Below are 24727 nucleotides of genomic sequence, written 5' to 3'. Positions count from 1 at the left end.
GCTGTGAGGGATGTGACCTGGGTTCTCAAGGAAACAGTAATATAACAGAACTTTCTTTTCACCTGAATTTGAGAGTATTAGTTTATTTTTTAATCTGTTATTATAAATGCCTTACAAATGCTGAGTTACTCGGCTTTATTTTTCTAATCGTGGGGCTAACAGTTTTTTGGAAATTCACTAATGGAGGTGGAAGAGAACTATAGGCTCCTTAATCCATCTCTCAACCCTAACGAGCTGCTCAAAGGATGCGTCTGAGCTGAGAAGTTAAGGGTGAGGGGTTGGGTCAGCTCGTCAGGCATATTCCATTGGTTTCTCTCACTTGTGGTGGCCTAACCCAGAGGTGCCAGTGGGGGCCCTGCCCAGAAGCCCCTCCTGAGTTCCAGAAAAAGTCAGGATACATACAGCTTTGCCACAGAGACCAAGTGCCTTGGGTCGGACTGGCTTTTGTTGGCTCTGGGAACAGGGGATGGGGAAAGTGCGTGGGGTGACTCGCTATGAAACACTGACCTTGACTTGCTTTAATGAGAAGAAAGCAACATTTGCAGTATGAAATTTAAAAGGGTTGTTACTGAAGTGCTCTCAACCTACTAGCTTAGGTTTTCAGAAACTTTCCAGTGTGAAATAATTACAAATTTCTAGAAGAATTTCAAGAAGAGCACAAAGAACCCAATTACTCTTCATCCACATTCATCAATGATTACTTTGCCACAGTTGCTTTCTGTCTACACACACACACACACACACACACACACACACACACTCCCATTTATTTTTCCTGAGCCACCTGAGATTAAGCTGCATACAACCTGTCCCTTTAGATATCCTATTTCCTTGTTTCCTCTAATCTACAATACATACAATATAATTTCAGAATTGCTGTACTCATACCACCATGAAAGATAAACCCATGAAGAGTTTGAGGTTTGCAGTTCTTTTCTTTTTTCTAAGAGGGCATATTATGTTCAAAAGTTACCGAAATTAATTTTCCCTCTCCCTTTTGATTATATTATTCACTTAAGATACAGCTGGAACATTTATTTCAGTTTCTTTTTAGCTTTATGATTGTCCCCATTGCTGATCTGCTTTTTCAGTATGTAAAACATTAACTTGGTTCCTAAGTGAAAACCATACAAACAGAGAAGCTCCCTGTCCTTCTGCCTCCTTCTCTCCCAGCCTGTGTAGTGAACCAACTTCAGTAAACATGAAATATCACAGATTTAAGAATAAGCGATCACAATGCATTTTTTTTCAAATTATGCCTTCCTCAAACTCATAAGAACCACAGTAGCCAATAAAGGGCCCAAGTATCTATCAAAGGTTTATCTGTTACCAGGTGGTTTACCTGATACCAAAATCTTTGTACTTATATGCTTGATTTCTTTCAAGTCTCGTTCACCAAAACTGCTTGGAGCGTGAAGCATGGGTTTAGGGTAAGTACCAGGTGTTACTGATTACCTGCTCCTCCGAAACCTCTAGAGGGGGGGACGCTTGTTGCTCAGACTGCCGACCATCCTGATAGTTTACGTTTCGTCGCTGACGTAGAGGAGGGAAAAGACGGTTCCAGTTGATCATTCCTCCCTAAAAAGAGATCAATGCACAGCGATCAGACAGGGGAGGAGCAGAAACATGGTAACGCACTAAAGAGCTTTCTCTTGCAATGCAGTCACAGCTGCAGACTGGAAATAAAATGTCCGATGGACCTGCTGTGTGCAAGCTGAATCAACAGGCTAAAATCGGCAGCCTGCAGTAGGTGCACAGAGAGAAAAGAAGGTAGCAGGTACTGCCAAAGGGATTTGTGCAATTTGACTCCAGAAGGCAGTGGAAGACACATGCAGTCACTCCTAACCTCAGCCCCGTGGTGTCCCCACCGACACTGTCCCACCTCCGCTGGACTCGGGAAGACGCGAGTGGAGGCTAATTCAGGGCAGGCAACCAGAAACCTGGAGCTTCCTTCAGCAGCTCTTTAAGATGTTGCTTCTCCCCCTTTCCCCTCCAGCTCCTCTTCTCCCTGTTATTGTTCTTTTTTAAAATTTGAGTAAATTCTGAGCAAGGTCCATGGAGAGAGACTGCAGGTGGAGATAAAACCCAGGTTGGGGGACAGGCTCGGGAATGTGAAGGTAAACCTTACACACAGGGACAAGAGGTTCACACCTGTCCTCTGTGTGGCTTTATGGATAACTTCACATTGGTGGCGATGTCATTTCTTGCCTTTTCTATGTCATCAATGAAAAAAAGCCACTATGTGGCTAGACAGGCAGCCTCCTCCACCGCATGCACCGCTTTTTAAAAGCACTGCATGATACTTTTAAAAACTTGACGTTTTTTACCTATATGCCACCTTTTAAATGTATCAACTTAAATCGGTTTCTGGACGTCTTCTAAGTCCTGGAAGATTTAGAGACTAAGAAAACCTAAAAGTTTTCCTATTATAATACAGGAAAATTATAATACCTAAACATGCTAGATAAACTTTAAAAATATTTCATATGCATAGCTGAACATAAAGGGAAGATGGAGGCCCCAAGGTGCCAGAAACAAGCTCTGGAAAACCAGGGCAGTAAAGAAGAGATGATATGGTGCGAGGGGGAGCACATCCTGCTAATCCAGAGCTACTTGGGTTTTTTTTTTTTTTTTTTTTTCGGTACGCGAGCCTCTCACTGTTGTGGCCTCTCCCGTTGCGGAGCACAGGCTCCGGACACGCAGGCCCAGCGGCCATGGCTCACGAGCCCAGCCGCTCCGCGGCATGCGGTATCCTCCCGGACCGGGGCACGAACCCGCGTCCCCTGCATCGGCAGGCGGACTCTCAACCACTGCGCCACCAGGGAAGCCCGCTACTTGGGTTTTATCACCTATTTGGGTTCAGGAGAGGAGGCCTTGGGTCTGAAAGAGGCAGTGACTTTAAGCTCACTACCTCCTTAAAGGCACAACCTCAAATGGCAGCCTCCCCAGTGAGAGAGGATGAGAAAAAAACCAACCAAAGAGCAGATTTTCCTGAGGGAGGGAGGAGAAATCTCGGTCTGCCTGAGAGGTGAGAACTGCAGGGAAATTTGGGGTTCAAGTTACACCACATATCTGCTCTAAGAACCCATCGAAAAGTACATAAAATTCGTTCTGGGATTTTGGAGATGGATACACCTAAGGAGCCAAGCAGAGGCAAATCTAAAGTTATTCTGGAGAGACACTCTCTCATCCTGGAATTAGATGAATTAGATGGGATTCACAGATACAGCTCCAGTGGGGGAAGACTCGGACCCCAAACTACAAAACCCATGAGGAAAACACCCATCATGAGCAGGAGTCAGTGTGTACAATAAATAGGAGGATTAGATCCCCAAGGACTCAAATTTACAACATTCTGAGAAAAACTATAAAATTAGAAGTTTTAAGATGACTGAGATACAGAAGGAGTTAAAAAAAAAGAATAGGACACTATAAAAAAAAAGATAGTTTTTTTAAAAAATAGGGAAACTAAAAATAGAGATATTATGCAAAACTGTTCTGGAGAGATACTGGTAGAAATAAATTCAAATATATTAATGATCACACTAAATATACACTGACAAACTCACAAGCTGAAAGGCTGAGACTGTCAGTTTTGAAATCTCTCCCATTCCCCCCAACCCAACAATAGACAAACTGAAAATATAGAGACATAGACAAGTTGATGTAAAGAGATGGAAAAAGAAATATTAAAGCAAACTGATGTTGCTATATTCATGTCAAATAAACAGACCTCAAGGGCAAAAGAGGCATTATTAGGGATAAAACCACTAAAATACATTGATATTATTTATATATAACATTACAGCATCAAAATACAGAAAGTAAAATTTAACAAAATTACAAGTGAAGTGGAAACATCTAGACATATATTTAATTTTTAGCATATACTGATAGATCAAGCAGACAGACAACTAATAACAATATAGAACATAAATAACAAGTTTGTCTAGATGGACATATATAGCCTGCACTCAATTTTTAGAGAATATACATTCTTTTCTGTTATAAGTAAATTATTTATTAAAAAAGTGACAGTGCACTAAGTCCTATATAAAATATCTGCAAATACCAAAACATAAATATTATACAGACTATATTCTCTGACTACAATGCAACCAAAAATAAATATCAAAATTATAATTAATATAAAACAAACAAAAATGCACACATTTGAGATCAAAAATGAAAAATCATAATGGAAGTTAGAAGATATCTAAAAGTGAATAAAATTGAGACTACTACCAATCAAAGCTTGTGGGATATAATTAAGTAGTTGATGTAATTTTAAAATATTGAGCTTAAAGAAAATGAAGACTGAAAATTAAACAGTTAAATACAATTTAAGAAGTTAGAGAAGGTAACAATGGTCTAAAGAAATTGGTAAGAATGAAGTACAGAGCCAATGTTAATAAAGTGGGAAACAGAGACACAACAGAAGGAATCAATGAAAACCCAATGCTGACTGTTGAAAAAGTCAAATAAAATGAATAAACCTGATGCTTAGTGAAATGACAGAGAAAGAAGCACAAATTATATTAGGAATAACACAAGGAACATAATGAAAGATATTAAATAAGAATACTTTATTTGTGCTAACAACTTTGATGAAATAGACAATTTTCTAGAAAAATATAACTTGCCAAAACTCAAGAAGGAATAGAAATTGGTAATCAGTTTTTTTTTTTTTTTTTTTCTGTACGCGGGCCTCTCACCGTTGTGGCCTCTACCGTGGCGGAGCACAGGCTCCAGACGCACAGGCTCAGCGGCCATGGCTCACGGACCCAACCGCTCCGCGGCACGTGGGATCCTCCCGGACCGGGGCATGAACCCCTGTCCCCTGCATCGGCAGGTGGACTCCCAACCACTGCGCCACCAGGGAAGCCCTGGTAATCAGTTTTAAAAATTGTTCAGGAACATCGACTAAAGCTGCACATACGTGGATGCCTCAGCAAATTCCATTCCTGGACAACATGAATGCAAACACATGCTCACCAAGGGCAGGGACCAGAACGTTCTCAGCAGTGTTGCTTGTAAACCTCAAAGACTGGAAACTACCCAAATGCCCATTAAGTAGAATGGATACATTATAGTATATTCACATGATGTAGTATTATATAGCAGTTCAAATGAACAAACTACAATTATATGCAACAATATGGCTAAATCTCTCAAATAAAATGTTAAATAAAATAAACACCAAAAAGTACATTTGTATGATTACTTTTATATAATGCTAACTTTTCTGCACGTTATACTTCAATAGAAAGTTACAAAAAGAAATAGAAAACCTGATTAGACGTTTAGCCATTAATGTAATTGAAATAATACTTAAAAATCTACCTACCAAAAATCTACAGGTGAAGTCTATGAAAATTTTGAGGGCCTGCCATCTTACACAAGTTGTTCTAGAGAACAGAAAAGAAGAAGAGCTCCCCACCTAACTTTTTGAGGCCATATAACGCTGTTTCCAAAAGTCAGAGAAGGCTATTATGAGAAAAAAGAATTATAAAACAATCTATTTTTCATTTATGGACAGATGCAATAATCCTAAATAAAAGATTAGCAAACTTAATCCAACAATGTTCAGAAAAGATCATCTTATCCATTATGATGTACTATATTAGGATTTATCTCAGGAATCTTAGAAAATATAGTAATGTAATTCACACATTAACAGATTAAAGGAGGAAAACCAAATGCTCACATTCAACAGATATAAAAATAATTTAATAAAACTTGATGAAGAGACAAGAATGCCCATTATCACCACTTGCATTCAACATGAGTCATGGCATAATGAGGATGAAACCAACCACTTGTGGAAGAAAATGCAGAAGGATGGAAAGGGAGAAACTGTCATCACACATGATGATTGTCTACCTAAAAAATGAGAACCAATGAGTACAAAATAAAAAAAAAATAGTAACATTCCTTGCCTGTGATCACTGAGAAAATATAAGTGCAAAAAATTCCTATTTACAAAGAGAAATAAAAACCATTAGGTACTTAGGAATTAAATCTAACAAAAAATTTGCAAGATCTCTATGAAAAATGGTAAACTTGATTGAAGGATAGCAGAAGACCTAAGTAAGTGGAAAGACAGCACATTCCTGCCTGGAAGACTCAATACTGTCATCTTTTCACACTCTGCCAATTCCAGGCTGTAGCAGAGACTGCTGGTTGACTTTCGATATCCACATTCCCTTTCCTTTAAAAACAGGACTTTTTTGGGGGGGAGTGACGCACAGTTAGTACATTTCTCAGCTTCCCCCACGAGGACTCAGTTCTGCTATTGGTATGCAAGCAAAAAGGGCATCTGGGACCTCCAGAAGAGATCTCTTTTTATTTCTTTTAAATGAGTTAAATTAAAAAAAAAATTATCTTATTGAAGTGTGGTTGATTTACAATGTTGTGTTAATTTCTGCTGTACAGTAAAGTGATTCAGTTACACATATATATATTCTTTTTCATATTCTTTTCCATTATGGTTTATTACAGGATATTGAATATAGTTCCCTGTGCTCTACAGTAGGACCTTGTTGTTTATCCATCTTATAAAATTAGTTTGCATCTGCTAATCTCAAACTCCCAATCCATCCTTCCCCCACCCCGTTCCAGAAGAGATCTTAAAGGGATCTTAAGATCCCTTTGAGGCTGAAAAAAATGCCTGGTTCTCCTCTCCATTATTGAAATCATCCTCATCCTCTAAAACTCCGCTAAGCCCCCATCCTCTTTGTAGTTCTACCCCCGAGCTTTGGCCGTGCCCTTTAACTGATGTCTCGTGGCCTCCTTCCTGGTTACAGACCATCTTGCCTGCTTCTGGCTTTTCCCTTTCTGGATGTCATGCCTTCCCCGAGGAGATCAGGAGCTCCATGGGAGCAAGGACCAGAACGTGCACCTTGGACCTTGGACCTTGCTCCATGGGAGCAAGGACCACCGCGCGTGTGTGTGTGTGTGTGCTTTGGTTGAACGAGACAACCTCAAGGGTCAAGACTAGACCTGAATATTTTCAAGAAGTATAAGGGAGGGTTTTTTTTTCTACTAGTTATTAGGACTTACTGTTAGACTACAAGAATGAAAGTAGGACGGTATTAGCACATGATAGGTAAACAGGTCAGAGAAACAGGAGAGACAGTCAACAAATCAAAAGTAAACATGGGCACTTGATATATGATGGAGGAAACATTGTAAGTCAGCAGGAAAAAGACACACCACTTAATGAACAGTACTAGGACAAATGGTTATAGAGATGGAAAAAGAGAGGACCTCCCTGGTGGTCCAGTGGTTGGGACTCTGTACTTCCAATGCAGGGGGCATGGGTTCGATCCCTGATTGGGGAACTAGGATCCCACATGCTGTGTGGCATGGCCAAATAAATAAATTAATTTAAAAAAAGAGATAAAATTTGACCTTTACTTCATATCGTATACAAAAACAAATTTATTTTATAATAAACCCCACAGGGACTTCCCCAGCAGTCCAGTGGCTACGACTCCATTCTTCCAATGCAGGGGGTGCGGGTTCGATCCCTGGTTGGGGAACTAAGATCCCACACGCTGCGTCGTGCAGCCAAAAAATAAACAACAACAACAATGTGATTAAACCAGCCAAGATGACTAAATATAAAAATAAAATAAAATAAAATAAGCCCCATAGATTAAAGATTTAAATCTGGAAAGCTAAACTGTTAAAAATTTTAGAAGAAATAAGAGGCATTCTTTATGTTGCTGGGACAGGAAAGGATTTCTAAAACAAAAATATAAAGGATCAATCATAAAAAAGGATTGCTAACAATTACTACAAACGAGAACTTTTGTATGATTAAAAAAAATAAAGCTAGAAGGCAAAGTACAGATTAAGAGAAAATGTTTGTAACATATAACTGACAAAACAGTATCCAGAATATGTAAAGAATCAATGAGAAAAAATAAATAATACAAGAGAAAAGCGGACGTATATGAATAAATGTATATGAATAAACAATTTACAGAAGAGGAAACCCTGAGTCAATAAACATAGGAAAAGATGTTCAACCCCACTAGCATTAGGAAATGCAAATTAAAACAGCAATAAGTAATTTCATACCTGTAAGACTGGCAAAAATAAAATGTCTAACAACGCCAAGGATACGGATGATATGAAGGAAACAGGAACTCCATATATTGTTGATGAGAGTTTAAATGGGCCCAAACATTTTAGAGGACAATGTGTCAAGATCTAGTAAAACTGAGGATGTTCTGATCTAGGAATTTCATCTACAGGGAGCTATGAGTGCCTAATGGGGCATTTATGAGGATACTCTGTGAAGCACTGATTATAATATTAAGTAAGCAAATGTAAAAAATTCAACTGTCCCTAAAGAGGGAAATAAATTATTAAGTGGTTCTATTATATGTGTGCAGCTAGAATAAATGAACTAGATCTAATGGATGAATCTCAAAAATACAATGAACAAAGAAAGTTGTATAAGAATATGGATATACAATACCATTTACATAAATTAAAATATATTTAGAATAGTATACTATTTAAACTATTTTACGGATAGTTTACATATACACACAGTTTACATATACATACAGCAATTAGTGGTGATTCTGCTTCCCAGGGGATATTTGGCAATGTCTGGAGGCATTTTTGGTTGTCTTGGGTTGGGGGTGGGAGGTTGGGGACATGATGGTGGTGCTGTTGTTATTCAGTGAGTAGAGGCCAGGGATGCTGCTAAACATCCTATAAGGCACAGGACAGACCCCGCGACAAAGGATGGCCTGGTCCAAAATGCCCACAGTGTCCAGGCTGAGAAGCCTTGATATATGCTCACAGGTGGTGAAGATACAAACACGCACCGGCAGTGGATACCATACAGAAGCATCAGACACGACACAACTGCTATGGAATGCTGGGAAGAGGAATGAAACTTTGGCTGATTCTGTAACATTTTATTCTTCAAAGGGAGAGTGAAAGAGTAGGCAAAACAAAACAAAACTAAACCTCAAGCTGTGATAGTAAAAAAGTGCTTAAAAGGCAGAAAGTCACAGGAGCTCTAGGTTCTGGGATGTTTTGACACTAATCTGCTCTTTCTGTAGGTTCAGCCTGAGCCTCTGCAAACAGGAAACGCTTCCTCCACTTTGTCTTCTTCAAAAGCAATAACCGCATATTCAAAAGAGGAAGAAGGAAACAGCTTGCATTTTGAACAGCCATTTTATGTTATTAGTTGCAAGGAGATTTTCAAATGAAGTAAAATTTCTTGTGAAAATTAATAAACAACTAATTTTCCAACTGAGAGCAGTAAACATTTGTTAACGGTTCATCAAGTGGAAGTCACATGGAGTAGAACTCCACCTCTAAAGGCCTTTGCGGGTTTCTGAAGGGACGATCAGGTCAGGCAGTGTCTATACCAAGAAGCCTGGTCAGAAGAGCCCCCCAGGGTCCTCTGGGGGCACTTGCAGCTCCCACGGGAGAGAGGAGCAAGGTGCACGTTCTGGTCCTTGCTCCCATGGAGCTCCTGATCTCCTCGGGGAAGGCATGACATCCAGAAAGGGAAAAGCCAGAAGCAGGCAAGATGGTCTGTAACCAGGAAGGAGGCCACGAGACATCAGTTAAAGGGCACGGCCAAAGCTCGGGGGTAGAACTACAAAGAGGATGGGGGCTTAGCGGAGTTTTAGAGGATGAGGATGATTTCAATAATGGAGAGGAGAACCAGGCATTTTTTTTCAGCCTGTTCAAAGACAGGGGACTGAGAATGGGTTTATTCCTACTTCAAGGGCCAAAGCAACGCTAAGGAGAAATAACAGAGGAACGAAAAATAGAGGATGCTGAGTGACCGAGAGCAGTCTCCAATGCCAAAATACCTGGGTTCAAATCGCAGCTCTGCCACTTATTATGTGAACTTAGGCTTCAGTTTTTGTTTTTTTTTTAAACTTCTCTGAACCTCAGTTTTCTCATCTGTATTATGGGAATAATAACTACGTTCACCTCATAAGGATATGAGAAATAAATGAGTTAATATATGTAAAGCATTTAAAACAGAGCTTGAAAACTTCTAAAACCTTATTACATACACATTAGCTATTATTACTATCCAATATTTGCATTGTATCTTACAGTGGTATTTCTTGTCTTCCCAGCTAGCCTATAGCACCCTGGAGAGCTGCACTGGGGGTAAGATTTGCATGAAACTCCCCAGGTGGCCGGCACAGCTCTCAGCTCAGTGCAGCCTGAGCTGAATCCCCAGCAAAGAATGATGACAGAGCAGGCACAATGAATGTGATGGTTTAGGACAATTAAAATTCTTTCCAAAAGCATCCTCATCTTATTTTTAAAAGGTCATTCACTGGGAAAAAAAAATGCATCCTTTATTCTCCATCTTTGGTGATCTGAAACCCTTTATCAGAGTGCTACGTTTTGAACTGTAAAGCAGGCGGGGCCACCTCCACGGCACTGTCTGTGGCTGCCTGCGGACCATGTCGGGAAGATTCTGGGGGAGGGTATGGGTTCATCAGGAAACAGTGACATGACTGCTTAGTGATACCTGCCTTGGGCACGGAGGAGGCGAGGTGGCACCTATACAGGAACTACTAACCCTGCTATAGACCATGGCTGTCCAGTGTTTTCCACATCATGGCACACACAGAAAGATATATGTGTGTGACACACAGGACAGAGAAAGCTGCATGCAATCAGCCTGGCAGCTTCAGGCCCTTCCCAGCTGCCCCAAAGGCTGAGGGGATCAACACCTCATCAGGCCATCTGTGACCGTGACACAGTGTTCGGGAAGTTCTGCCACAGACCTTAAGGAAATACTTGTACATTTAATGTGAGCAATTTACACTGGGGATGGGCTATCATGGAGTTGAGACGCAGAGGAGACCAGATTGTTTCAGGTGCATCAGTTAAGGTGAAAATCAATGGAATTATTGTGTGTCTACTCAAGTACCTGGTAGTACCCGAAGCCATGAAGCTAAAAAGAGAACTAAGACAATGTCTGTGCCTTCTCGAAGCTCCCAGTCTGGTATCCTAACCATTAAATTGCTTTTTCTTTTTCCTCCAGGTTACTCGTAACACCCTCTGCTTGATCAGTGGTGCCTCCTCCACTGTCCGCCCGCCATGACCCCTGGCTGCACTGGGCCCTACCGTGCCCCTCCCGACACCTCTCTCTGGCTTCTGTGGAATCACACTTTCTTGGTCTTTCAAGCCGTCTGGTCACACCCTGAGCGCCCCTCAGAGACACCTTCTCCGGTTCATGTCCTTTATACGCTGGTGTCCCTTAAGGTTCTGTTAGGATTATTCCTCTTCTCTCTCCACGTCTGTCCCCAGGGTTTTAGTCTCCCTGCGTGTGGTGGAGACTCCTACCCGCTTTCCCCCTCCAGGTGCTGCCCCTCAGAGCCACACGACCAACTCTCCTGATGCTTCCCCTTAGGTGTTCCAGAGACATGTCAAATGGAGCGCATCCCAAACAACACTCATCGCCAACCCTGTACCTCTTCCTCTGTCCCCAGTCTTGGGGAATGACATCAATGTCCTTCCACAGCACAAGCCAGCTCACCAGGCTCTGGTAATTGTAACTCCTAAATACCTTTGGAGTCTATCCATTTCTCTCCATCCTGACTCTCACTGTCCTATTTTAGATCGCCATCAAGGGCAGGCATGGCTTCAGAGTGATTATCCTGAGATACAAAGCTCATCGTGACAACCTAAGTGTCCATCATCGGATGAATGGATAAAGAAGATGTGGCACATATACACAATGGAATATTACTCAGCCATAAAATGAAACGAAATTGAGCTATTTGTAATGAGGTGGATGGACCTAGAGTCTGTCATACAGAGTGACGTAAGTCAGAAAGAGAAAGACAAATACCGTATGCTAACACATATATATGGAATTTAAGAAAAAAAATGTCATGAAGAATCTACTTAAAAACTCTTCAATGGTTCCCCGTTGTCTTTTCATTAATCTTAAAATACTTTTTTCCTTCATTAATAGCAATAGCAAAAATCACTACTTGGTAACATACTTTTACAAAAAAAACGTTTTCCAAAACAGAAAAATAATTAATGAGAAGAATGTCATTATTTTCTATTTTTGTAAACTTCTTTTGTGTGATGTAACGAAATATAGTTGGATTCTCCTATCTGCTTCTGCAGTCAATTCTGTTACACGCTACTTTGGCTTCTGAGGTATATAAAAAAATCTAGCCACGTATAGATATATAGTTAGAAAAAAAATCGGAGTATATTAAGAGCCTTTTCAGATAAGCGTAGGTATTCTTTTTTGATACTACTCAAGTCCCTACTGGCTTTAGGATGCAATTCAGGTTTCTCACCAGGGCTCGCCAGCCTCCTGTTTACCGTTCCAATGGTTTTCCTCACCATTCCGGATTCACATTCTCGACTCCTGCCCAGAAGGCTTCTCTACTCCCCCGAGTCCGGGGTGAGCTGCTCCTCTCATGTACCCTCACATCTCACTGTACCTTTGCAAGGACAGCACTTGGTACATTACACTTCAGTGACATGCTCCCTGGTAGGAATCTCACAGCAGGTGATGAGCCCCATGAAGGCTGAGATTATTCATCTTCTCTCTGTAGGCCCAGCCTTGCCTGCCACCTGGCATATTCGAGTACATAAGAAGTATCTGCTGAATGACTAAATCGTGGACAAATACACAGCAAAGCATATTGCTGAGATAAGTTCTATGGGATTTTCTTCAGCAAAGACCTCACAGCTTGTTGTAACACAGGCCCTAGTGTCAGGATGGACAGGGTGGGAGGGGATGACGCAAGGAGGCTCAGAGAGCAGAGCACACCGCATGGCTGATACGGTCTTTAAGGGCACGAGGCACCTTCTCCCTCTAACACAGGAACCAGCAGTTTCAAAGGACCACTGCTGGGAGACTGCAGATGGGGACTCCTTGCAGAAGGGGGCATCTGTAACGCACTGGACTGCTGCTGAGTGCCCCTTGGCGGCTACAGCTCGCAGTGTAACTATGGATATGCTTGGCTTCATTCCTTTATCTTTTCCTTGCAGTGCACTGTACTGGGGCCAGGTAAAGAGCGCTGTGACACACAGAGAAATGACTAATTTCCTACTGCCCTGGAAGAGCTTAGCTGAGTTGACAAAACAAAGGCACATTAGAAAGTAAACAAGAGGCACTGAAGATGCAGCGTGTGACCAAGGGCTACGGGAGAGGTATCCTGTTAAGACTTAGAACTAACAATAAGCACTACCAACATAGAGGAGAGAAACACTGCCAGAGGCTGCTGTCAGCAGCTGATAGCTTCACGGCAAAACCCGAAAACAAAGGAAAAGAAAGAAAAACAAAACAAACCCCATTACCACCACCACTCACGCAAACTAGCCATGCATTCATCACACGCATGAAAGATGGAGGGACAATCACAAGGCCGAGAATAAATCCCATCACATATGTGCAAAGCAATTCGAGGGTCACGCCGCAGGAATACGAACAGTAGAAGCACGCAGGAGAGGGAAGCTGGCCACGTCACGTGAAGTGCCACGTCCTCACGTTTGCACAGACGCCACGGAAACAGTCATTACAGTATCCTTCTGGGCTGCCGGGCAGCGAGCCGTCTTAGTCGGTGTTGGGAGAAAATAATCAGCTAGAGGGAAACTAGATGGTGACTTGAACACAATCCCAGGCTAGTTTTACAGCTCTCAGTTCCACTTTTTCTTTGTGGTTTATCGGCCAGCTTGGGGGGCTCAGACACTTTGTATTGTATTATCCTACGCAGCAAAACACAAAGCAGTTTCTGCGCAGCGAGGTGAGGAAACAGGAGACGCTGCAGCTCTCTGCCATGGCTCCTCCTCGCTCTGGTCGCCAGGGCTCTGGGGACCACGGCACTGTCTGTCCGCCCCACCGCTGGGTTCGGAGGGCTGTGGCCACAGGTGCTGGTCTAGGGATTGAACCGAGGAGGCGGTGAGGAGGCATCCAGAGAGTCTACTATCAGGAATCTGCGCCACAGCCCAACACGCAACTCGAAGGCTCGGCCGCTGCTGCTCCCTGCAAGGAACGCTCCAACCGTGCGCGCCACCAGACGTGCCTCCTGCGTCCTCTGTGTTGAGTGATGACTTGTCTCTTGAGAGGCTGGGGCCTCCCACCACAGCTGATCCTACTTCTCCCAAGACGTGGGGATAGTTTTTACAACAGGCAGAGGAAAGGAGACTCTGGAGGAAGAGCAGCAGGCTTCAGACTCTCCCTGGCAACGGGCTCCCTGCCTCTGGGGGGCGAGGAAGGAGGGTGGTGTTGGGAACATGCTGAGCCAGACAGTGCTCATGTCTGCCATGTTTCCCGAAGGCTGCCTGACTCTCCTCTGAAGGGGACCTTCTCCTCCATGAACAGTCAGGATCAAAGGTGTCCCCACCTTTTGGGGGGAGGTTTGGTTTTGATTTGGGGAGAGAATGGGAACGCTCAGTCTCTTGTGAGGAGGAAGTGGTGGGGAGGGGCAGTGAGCTCCCCAGGTTGGGGACATCTGCTGTAGGAAGATGACACCTCTCTCTTGCTTTAAGGCTTTTTTACTCTCTTAATTTCATTTACGTGCTTGTGAACACTGAACACAAGTTAGTAAGAACTGCACAGGATAAGATACAGCTTCCTTGAAAATATGAAGGAAAGAGCACCTTCTGGCACAGGGAAGACCGACGTCTGCGTTACATCTTTTGTTTCCTCCCTTCTTTGTCGGCCAATTTTCTGGTCATTTCTTCTGCTCCTTAACCTTAGCTCTACGCAGCAATTACCAAATAAAAGTCAAAATTAAAATTAGTTCTGGCACTTGTTACCAGTAAATGTTTGGAGAGAAGAAGAGGTGAAACTTGTTATTAAAAATGAGACTGGGGATTACACAGGATTTCCCCTCTCTTTTTACATCTCCTCCCTCAGAGTTGTCACTCATTTTCACCCTTCAGCGATCACCTCTCACTCCCTTACTCGTCCTTCAACCAACACTGGGCCAGGGTGGACAGCATTGCCTGAAAGCCCGGGGACCCTTTTGGACTCAACTCTCTCCCCGATAAATCAAATCCGGCCAGTTCTCAAGTACCACTGATTTTTCCCTTCAAGGGGGTCTGTTTAAGTCTTTGTCGTCCCCCTCTGAGATTAAGCCAACAGCCTCTTAGATGACCTCACTGCCACTAATACAGGCCTTGGTTTACGGTGCTTCCCAGATACTGCATTTGTTACAAATGGAAGGTTTCTGGCAACGTTGCACTGAGCAGGTCTATTGGTGACATTTTTCTAACAGCATTTGCTCACTTTGTGTGTCTGTGTCACATTCTGGTAATTCTCGCAATACTTCAAGCTTCTTTATTTCTATTGCATTTGTTAGGGTGATCTGCGATCCGTGATCTCTGACGTTACTGCTGTAATTGTTTGGGGGTGACAGCACACTGGGGGCTTATTTTAAGAAACTGCACAGCCACCTCAACCTTCAGCACCCACCGCCCTGATCAGTCGGCGGCCGTCAGCGTCGAGGCGAGACCCTCCACCAGCATAAAGATTATGACTCCTTGAAGGCTCAGAGGATGGTTAGCATTTTTTAGCAATAATGTATTTTTTGATTAAAGTATACACATTTTTAAAGATATAACGCTACTGCACACTTAACAGACTACAGTGTAGTGTAAACATAACTTTTACATGCACTGGGAGACCAAAAAATTCGTGGGACTCACTTCATCGCAATACTTGCTTTAATGCAGTGGTCTGGAACCAAACCTGCACTGTCTCCAAGGTGTGCCTGTATTGTCTCCATCCAACCTGCACACCGTGGCGGGTGAGTTGTGCATGAGTTACCCCACCAAGGCCTTTCACAACACCACTGTCTCAACTGAAAATCTTACTGCATCACATCTAGATTATTCTGTCCTGTTTTGAATGTCCTCCAAAACCAGCCTCACCCTAACTACTTCTTACCTCTTCCCTGCATATTCCTTCCACTGACTGTGTCCCTCACTTATTCAGACCACATTTGCTCCAATCGTGTCTGTTACCTAAAATGCCCTCCCCTGTCCCCTACGACCATCTGCCACCCTACAGGTTTGTACAGAGCCCAGTTCTTGTTTTGTGCCTCTAACTGGCTTCTTTCTTGACAATCCAAATCCTTACTGGTCTCCCTGTCCGCTGAACTTCTACAGAACTAGGTCAAGTTGCCAATCTAAGAGAATGTAACACTGAGTCTAGGTTTCCTCATCTGTAAAACAGAAAACTGGACTAGATGGTCCTTAAACTAATAATTATTAGTTGCTTCTTCCTAATCAGTATATTACAGAATGTCTTGAAAGTCAAGCAGTTCTCTCTCAAAAAGAGACCTTCACTGTTGCAGCAGAAGCCCAGTGGCCTCCTGCCAGAGCTGTTGCAGGAGGGATGCCCAGACAGACACCGGTCTAGACACCCTCCATTTTATAACCTCCAGTACTGCTTCTGAGTGTTACCTGCACTGATCAAGGAGCTCTAACGAGCATCTCTAATGATCAAGGATCCTTGAGCAACCACCCCTACTAGACGGCAGCGATGGACGGTTTACGAATGAGGAATGTGGATTTGTGGAAATGAAGTGCAACTCTCACAGTGGTCTCTCACAGCCCAAAGCCCACGTTCTGAACTATCAATGAAACCTTCACCTGCACCCCGCACCCCACCCTGGGAATCCAGGCGCAACCAGGGTGCATACACCACCATCACTTAAAAAAGTATGATTTTTAAAAAAATCTTGGTATCGCTAATCTGTGCTCTAATCTCGGACAGGAGATCATGACTCATGAGTCTGGAAATTCCTGTACTCCTTTCTTCACAAAGCCACATCTGTCACCCACAGTGAAAGACTGCAGGGTCTGAAGCTGGGGTGGGTTCCATGAAATTCAAGACTTCTTGAGATGATCAGAAGGGTTCTTGCTGAGACACTCACAGGTGGTCCAGGGGTCTGTCCTGCGCTGGAATCGTATTCTGGTTTTTGCGGTACGCGGGCCCCTCACTGTTGTGGCCTCTCCCGTTGCGGAGCACAGGCTCCGGATGCGCAGGCCCAACGGCCATGGCTCACGGGCCCAGCCGCTCGGCGGCATGTGGGATCTTCCAGGACCGGGGCACGAACCCGTGTCCCCTGCATCGGCAGGCGGACTCTCAACCACTGCGCCACCAGGGAAGCCCCGTATTCTGGTTGTAAAACCCACAGGGATGACTTTTTTTGAGGAGGAAAAATTTACAAAATGATTATAGGGACAATTTTTCTAATATTCCCCTGTTTGACATTATGTCTGCTTCAAGGTACATCTCTAAATTCATTCATGGTTTTAAAAAGGGATTAATAAGTGAGAAAATAAAAAATTATGAAAAGAATTAGGATTGCTGATGACTTCTACCTCTCCAAAATACCAGGTATGTCATCATCGTTTGTTTCCTTAAGTACCATGAGATTGTACCACACTCTCCTTTCTCATGAACACCAAGGCAGAATGGAAAATAGAAATGATTTTCTCGAGGTCACTTAATGAGTCAGCCTTGGAAAGGGATTAGAATTTATATTGATCCTATCTTTCTGTTCTGAATTTTGTCAAAAAGGTCAGTTATGACCAACTACAAGAGCACCAAATACGTAACAGTAGTTTCTGCAAGGAGGTACAGATTGAGATAAACAGCTTAGCTTTAATTTCACTTGAAAATAGAGTTCTTGCACCTAATTTTCATTTAATTTGCAGATTTTTATCAACCAAGCACTAGTAACTTACTCCGCACCTGATACTATACACTTCATACTCACAAAAGAAAAAAGTCATAAAAGAACTAACTCTAACTGATTAGATTGCTTTGTTGACAAGGCAGCACAGCAACTTGAAAAGGATGGTTTTTAAATCAAATTGCACCAAAACGTGAAAGAGCAAAGCTAAAAAGGAAAAGTGCTGAGAAGCATGCCACATGCCCGTGTGCTGTCTTCAAGGCTGCTTGGGTTCATCTTGGCTGAGAAGGTGCTCCCTTTGGATTCAAGGTGGACTCCTTTGCTACACACACACACACACACACACACACACACACACACACACGTGCTCCCTCTGGATTCAAGGTGGACTCCTTTGCTACACACACACACACACACACACACAGGTTTAGGTATACAGTTTTCAGGGCTCCACTCCAGACACACTTTCTTGACCCTCCATGGCTGGGCAAGGGGCTTCTCCTAGAAGAGGACTCGTGACATTTTGCTGTCACTGCCTCTTCCTACTCTCAGCTCAGGGAGAGGAAAGATTGTGCTGTCTTGTCTGCTCCCCAGAGCCTGGCTGAACACTAAATAAATCTTGTGGAAAGGATGCTCATGGAAACTAAGAGGTGAGTAAGCAGCTTCCTCAGAGACCAGATGCAGGGGCGCTGACGGACACTGGCTCCGTGGGATGGCACCCGCCAGGAGGAAGGACAATCAGACATGCTGCCACATGGACGAACCTCAAAAACACGAGGCCATGTGAAAGACACCTGTCACCAAGGACCCAAAAGTATATGATTAGATTCAATGTCCAGAACAGGCCAATCTAGAGCCAGAAGACAGATGCGTGGTCGCTCAGGGTGAGGTGGGTGGTAGGACTGGGCAGTGCCTGCTAATGCGAAGAGTCTCTTTTTGAGGTAATACCAGTGTTCTAAAATTCAGCGTGGTGACGGTGGGATAACTCTGTGAGTACACTAAAATCCACTGGATTGTACTCTCTTTTTTGGCCACACCATGCAGCTTGCAGGATCTTAGTTCCCCGACCAGGGATCGAACCTAGGCCTTGGCAGTGACAGTGTGGAGTCCTAACCACTGGACCACCAGGGAATTCCCTGAGCTGTACTCTTTAAGGAGGTGAACTATATGGTATGTGAATTCGATCTCAATAAAGTTATTAAAAAACTTAAAAAAAAATGAGAACCTGAGAGCACTTTCAATACACTAAAAATATTTTACTAAATTAAAAATCCTTGATTAATAAAAGGAACTCACATGATTTGCAAGGGGGATGTGACTCATAATAATGTATATGTTAGATGTTACCTAACAACGATTGCTGGGGTAGATAAAGAGAAAATTTTCACAGTCACAAAATGTTTCTAAGTGAAGGTGAGAGAATACACCTCACCCTCGCTTAGAAACTTAGCTAACCATTCAACCAAATACTGAGAAAATAACTGAAATGCATGTGTGAATAATGGTGAGCTGCTGTAGGCATCAACATCTTCTCTCCTTGCAGGTCAAATAAGCTGCTCGTTACTGTTAACAGAGGTGATAATCAATCAGGAAACACGGGCAGCCGGAGGAAGTGAAGAGGTAATGAAAAAAATGAGCACCAAACGACTTCACTGCTTTGTTGACAAAATTCCCACTTGGCTTATACCAAGCATGATGCGTTCTTAGCGGGCTTCACCGTAATTCTACTTCTAGAGTAAATGGAGATTTCACAGAAATACCTTAGAAAGTCTTATCACCAAGTTTATGTTGTGGTATGTGATGGCATTATCACCACCAGCCAACAGAGAGAACAGGGGTCACACAAGTAACAGATGATCACATCTCAGAGAATACAGACTTCCCGGGAAACAGAGCTGCTTTGGAAGGCTGCTGGCTGCGTAATCTTCTAGAGCAGGGGGTGGGCAAAGTTCTTCTGTAAAAGGGCAGGTAGTGAATGTTTTAGGTTTTGAAGACCAATAGGCAAAATCAAAGATATTGTGTAGGTGCTTACAGAGCCACTAAAAATGTAAAAACCATTCTTAGCATCGGGTTTGGCCCATGGGCCATAGCTTACTGACCCTTGTTCTAAAGGTTCCAAGTTTTAAAGAGTAGTAACTATCCAGTTAGCTCCTAAATCAGGACTCTCTCTCAAACTTCCTGAGAGCCCAAAAACAGATCCCCAATGCAATCAGAATAACTAATATTTGACAGATCTTTCTGGTATATCAAGTAATTTTGCATAAATTATTTTATCCTCATGACAACCCTATTAGATAGACTGTGCACAGATCTCCCCGTCAACCCAGTGTTGATTCCTTAACTGCAAATTTCTTCCCCTTTTCATTTATATTCTGCTTTTCTATCGTGATGGCATCATGACCGGCAAAAAGGGGAATCCATGCTAAGAAGCTGCAGAGACTCCTGCAGCAACCCTGCTGTTCAAATGCTCATCATTACAGGGCGTTTCAGTGACTGTTCTGGAGGTGTGAGCGCACAGAGGCTCGCAGAGCTTGACTGTGGTCATGTAGGCTCGTGCAGTGAGGACACGCTACCTCACCACCAGAACTCAGAGAATCCTCACCATCTCCTGACTGGTCTTCTTCCTCCAGTATCAGCTTTCTCAAGGGTATTCATGTCATGGCCAAAAGAGTCTTATTTATTTATTTGGTCATGTTGGCTCTTAGTTGCGGCAGGCGGGCTCCTTAGTTGTGGCATGCAAACTCTTAGTTGTGGCACGCATGTGGGATCTAGTTCCCTGACCAGGGATGGAACCTGGGTGCCACCAGGGGAGTCCCCAAAGTAATCTTTATTAAAGACAAATCTAACTTACTCTTCTGCCTGAAGTCTTCGCTGACTCACTACGTCTAGCAGGACGAAAGAAAAAACGCTCCTCAGTGTAGCACCCCGATGTCCTGGTCTCGGCTTTCTCCCCAGCCTCTCTTTCACTGCTTCCTCCTTAGGGGAGCCCTGAACTTAGGCAAATGCAATCACTTGTGTTCCCATAGCTGTCTCAAGCCCTTGCGCTTTTTCTCACACGGTTCTCTAGGCCTGAAATGCCTGCCTGAGTGCTGGTCTCTTCCAGATTCCCCTCAACCACACAGGGCTTTGCTGAGTCCCTCAGGGAGAACCAGGACTCTTTTGCTGGTGCAAACTCCAATAGAAACCTAGCACTTCGCATTGACTCATCTCTCTTCCCCCAGGGGCTGCAGGCTTCCTGAAGGCCAGGGCAGCGCCATTTTCTCCCTCAGGGCTGCACACTGCAGTGGAACCAAGAGAGGCGTAAGTAAGTGGAGCACACAGCTCCTGACCTTCAAGAATTCAAAGGCTACTCGGTGAATGAATAAAGCACGGGCCCATGAAAAGTTACGTAACGGTCCCAGCAGTGGAAAATGATCCGCAGCTGCTAGTACCGAGATGACTCGGCAACGTCACCGACCATGGAGAAGCACCCCTACTGGGGGCGGGGAGTGCACCTGAGAGCAAGAAGCTGGTGGGAGTAGACTCAGTGTGTGACGGACACGCCGCCGCTACATCAATGTACAGAAGAGCGGGAAAGCTCTGCCGTGGGGGAGATGAGAGCTGGAAGAAAGGGACCGGGCGTTATTATGTCGTCCACTCAGCCCCCGTCACAATGAGTCCGTAAGCCAATCAGCCGAAAGCTTCTGTGTAGTGACCACCGTGGAAGTGTCCAGAAAGGCCATGTCACTGGGCCTGATGATGAACTTCAGGACACTGTGCACTGACCCTGTAAGCTGCAGATGAAGCAAGGTCTGCAGAGCCATCACACTGCTCACTGCCCTTTAGAGCCATGGAGGCGTATTCGCTGCAGAGCACGTTACAACTGCTTCAGAAGTGCAACGCCAGAGTTCACTTTCAAGAACCAAGATGTGACTCCCGTGGCAATGTCCTAGGATGAGGCTGGCTGGCCAGGGCACAAGTGATGCTTGCCCTTCCTCTGCTTCCAAACCCTGCACTACTTCTTAACGTGGTGCGTGCGTTCCCGCTGAAACTCCTTTCAAGAGCGAGCCAACTCCTGTTGACTCTTGTGATCTTCTCCTCGTCATTGTCTCTGCCTGGCCTTTTTTGGGGGTGGGAGGGGAGCCTCTGAATCTGTTGAGCACCCCCTCTCCCATTCTTCCTGAAACACTCCTCTCCCGGCTGCTGTGCCACTGAACTCTCCCGGATTCCTCCCCGCCCCTTGGAATTCCTTTCTTCCTCCTCTCTGCTCTCCCTGAACATGGGTCTCGGGCTGTCTTTAGTGGTTTGTCCTCTCAGAGGATAGCTGTATAGTTTCCAGCCAGGACTACTCACCTGTATTCAGCTGGCCTCAGTACATTAAGAAATTCTGTAAATATTTATTATATACATATCGAGTCACTAATTCTCCAAATGTATGGGTGCCTACCACATGCCAGGCATTATTCACACATTAGAGACACAATGGAAAAGCCCCACCCCCACCCCAAGACACACCACGGGCACAGACGGGACGTGAGTCAATGGTGAGGGGCGGGAGTGGCGAGGTCAGGAAAGACGCCAGGGGCTCTAAGGACAGACAGAGGGTCAGTGCTGCCCGGGAGGCTGGAGAGGGCTTCCCAGAGGAGGGGATCTCAGAAAGTTTACTCAAGAGTGAGCAAGAGTTGGGCAAGCAGAGACCGTGTGTGTGGGTGAGATGGGGTGCGGTGGGGAAGTCGGTTCAGGGGAAGTTTGTTGTTGGCAGAGGGAAGGGTAGATGAAGAGGCAAGAAGTGAGAAACAACACGGGGCTGAGATGAACTGTGAACAGTTCGGAGTGATTAGCCCGAGGCTGCTCGGGGCCGGGGGAAGGCAGGGGCTAAAAAGCAGGCGGGGGCCTTGTGTAGCCAGCAAGAACTGCCTTGTAGGCTCAGGAGGGCCTCTGAAGGATTTTGGTAGGAGTGAGACAATCAGGTTTGCGTCTTCACAGAGCTCGCCCTGGGGGCTGGAGTGTGGGGCAGGGCCGGGAGAGGGAGGCAGTTGTGACAAGCTTTTATTAGGTGAGTGACATCGGTGGCCTGAACTAAGGCAGGGGGATGAAGAGAGAGGGAGTGGTGGGTTGACGGCGAGAAGGTAGACTCTCTGGGGTGCAGGTGAGGGAGGGGACACGAGGGACACGAGGGACACGGATGCAGGAGGGAAGAGTCCAAGGGGAAGCCACAGTGTTCTGGTTTGGGCCTCTGGGTGGACGACGGTGCTTTCCATCCGGGAGGGAGCGAGACAGAGAAGCCAATTTAGCAAAGCAAGGGTAAATTTCCGGTGCCTGTGGGGCATTCAAGTGGAGATGCCCGGCAGGCAGTAGGATATTTAGGTCTGGAGCCCAGGAGAGAGGAGGTCTAGACCATAGGTCTAAGTCTGGGAGCCATGAGCTTAGCACAGAGGGGAGAGCCATGGACTGCGAGTGTGCAGGGGGAGAGATCAGCGGGCTGGACCTCAGGGGACAATGCCGGTTAGGAGCCCAGTGAGGAGCTGGCCATTATCCCGGCCAGGCATTCACAGAGCAGAGCGCTGGATTTCTAAAATCTCCTGTTGGGTCTTTTCCTCCATGGTCTCTCCTTTCTCCACCCATCTCACATGCTGCAATGAGAGGAATTTCTCTGAGATACCTGTCCTACCTTTACAACTGACTAAACCACTTTTGACAGCCTCCAACGTCAAAATCCAACTCTGCCGTCGGGTTGAAAAACACCTCCCTCGATTACAGTCGCTGTGTTACTTCTCTCCGTCACTAGGTACCCTACCACCTCAGCCCCCCATGTCTCCTCGAGGCCTTCCCCTTTCAGGCCTCCTTATCACCTCCACGCCTCCCTCCCTCTGTCTGGTCCTCTCCTCTGGGATGACCTGCCTCATCCTCTCCGCCCGCCCACATCCTGCCCATCCTTCTAGCCCCTGAAACCTCCTCTCACAGTAACAGGACCCCCAATGGCGCCTTCCTGGGTGTCTTACTGCCCCGTGCACTCCGGTCTATATTTCATCGTTCTTGGATGTTTCTCTAATTCAAGTGTATCTGCTGAGCTCCCTGACGTTGATCACAAACTCATTAAGGGAAAAGACAGGTTTTTCACTTCTTAGGTGCCCACCGAGTCCCCACCAGTCTTGGTCACTGTCTCAATAATGACCACTGGCTGACTGCGACCGCAGAGCCAAGTGCGGACCACAGGCGGGTAGGCGACAGCGAGCACAAAGCAGCAGCTGCCAGGTGGCGAGCCAAAATCCGACAGAAACAGGCAAAAGACGCGCAAAGGAATTACACTCAAACAAGACTTCGGCATTATTTTGGAGTGCTTGAAATCAAAAACTGCAAACAGATCGCTCTAATGTACAGTAACTAGGAACTGATTGGTTTTGGGACCAAATAAATTCTGGGTTCTATGAAAAACATTTGAAAACCCACAGTTTGTAAACAAGTGAGAGACTTATCTTAAATGCAATAACAGAATTTGAGAAGGCCTACAGTAAGATACAAGGACACTAAAACAATCAAAAAAGGTATTTTAAAAACAGAGAAGATGGAAGCACAAGTTCTAACTTTGATTGAACACTAAACTTGGCATTGAGTTTCCTGACAGCCGAAGTGAAAAAGGAAAGGAAAAAAACCAACAACAACACACACACACACACAGAGGCCCTGGAATCGGACACACCTGGGCCCCTAGTCTGCAGCCCTGCTGGCAGCTGTGTGTCTCTGGGCAGACCAGCATCCCCGAGCCTCAGGGGACACGGAGGAGACAGCTGTGTTTCTCGAGGCCGATGCTGGGAAGAAATGAGGAGGGTGCTGAGTAAGCCCCAGACTAAAGAACCACACGCTCTTCTCTCCAGCACAATGAGAAGTCTGCGCAAGAGCCCAGGGGCTGGGATTCTGAACTGTGGGCAAGACTGACCTCGGAAAGTGGAAGAGCCTGCCACGCGGCGGGGAGAGCCACAGACCAAAGGACGTCACTTCACAGCCGCCCGGCTGGAAGGCCCTCTCCAAGAGGGCGGGGATTTTGGTCTGGTTCGGTCATG

The 24727-nt window shown here is 44.8% G+C and overlaps 1 protein-coding gene and 1 non-coding gene across 2 annotated transcripts in view; both read right to left on the bottom strand.

The window, feature by feature from the left end:
• UBAC2 (UBA domain containing 2) overlaps positions 1-24727 on the bottom strand; it is a 286963-nt gene that overhangs the window by 140539 nt on the left and 121697 nt on the right. Inside the window, exon 8 of the mRNA XM_032610727.1 lies at positions 1456-1578. Coding sequence (XP_032466618.1) covers positions 1456-1578 — 123 coding nt within the window. The remainder of the gene's footprint in view (positions 1-1455; positions 1579-24727) is intronic.
• Positions 18747-18818, bottom strand: TRNAD-GUC. The gene has a single exon. It is a non-coding gene; the product is annotated as a tRNA-Asp (tRNA).

This window comes from Phocoena sinus, chromosome 18, assembly GCF_008692025.1.
Source record: "Phocoena sinus isolate mPhoSin1 chromosome 18, mPhoSin1.pri, whole genome shotgun sequence".
Lineage (NCBI taxonomy): Eukaryota > Metazoa > Chordata > Mammalia > Artiodactyla > Phocoenidae > Phocoena > Phocoena sinus.
This window is presented reverse-complemented; position numbering and strand designations above follow the sequence as displayed.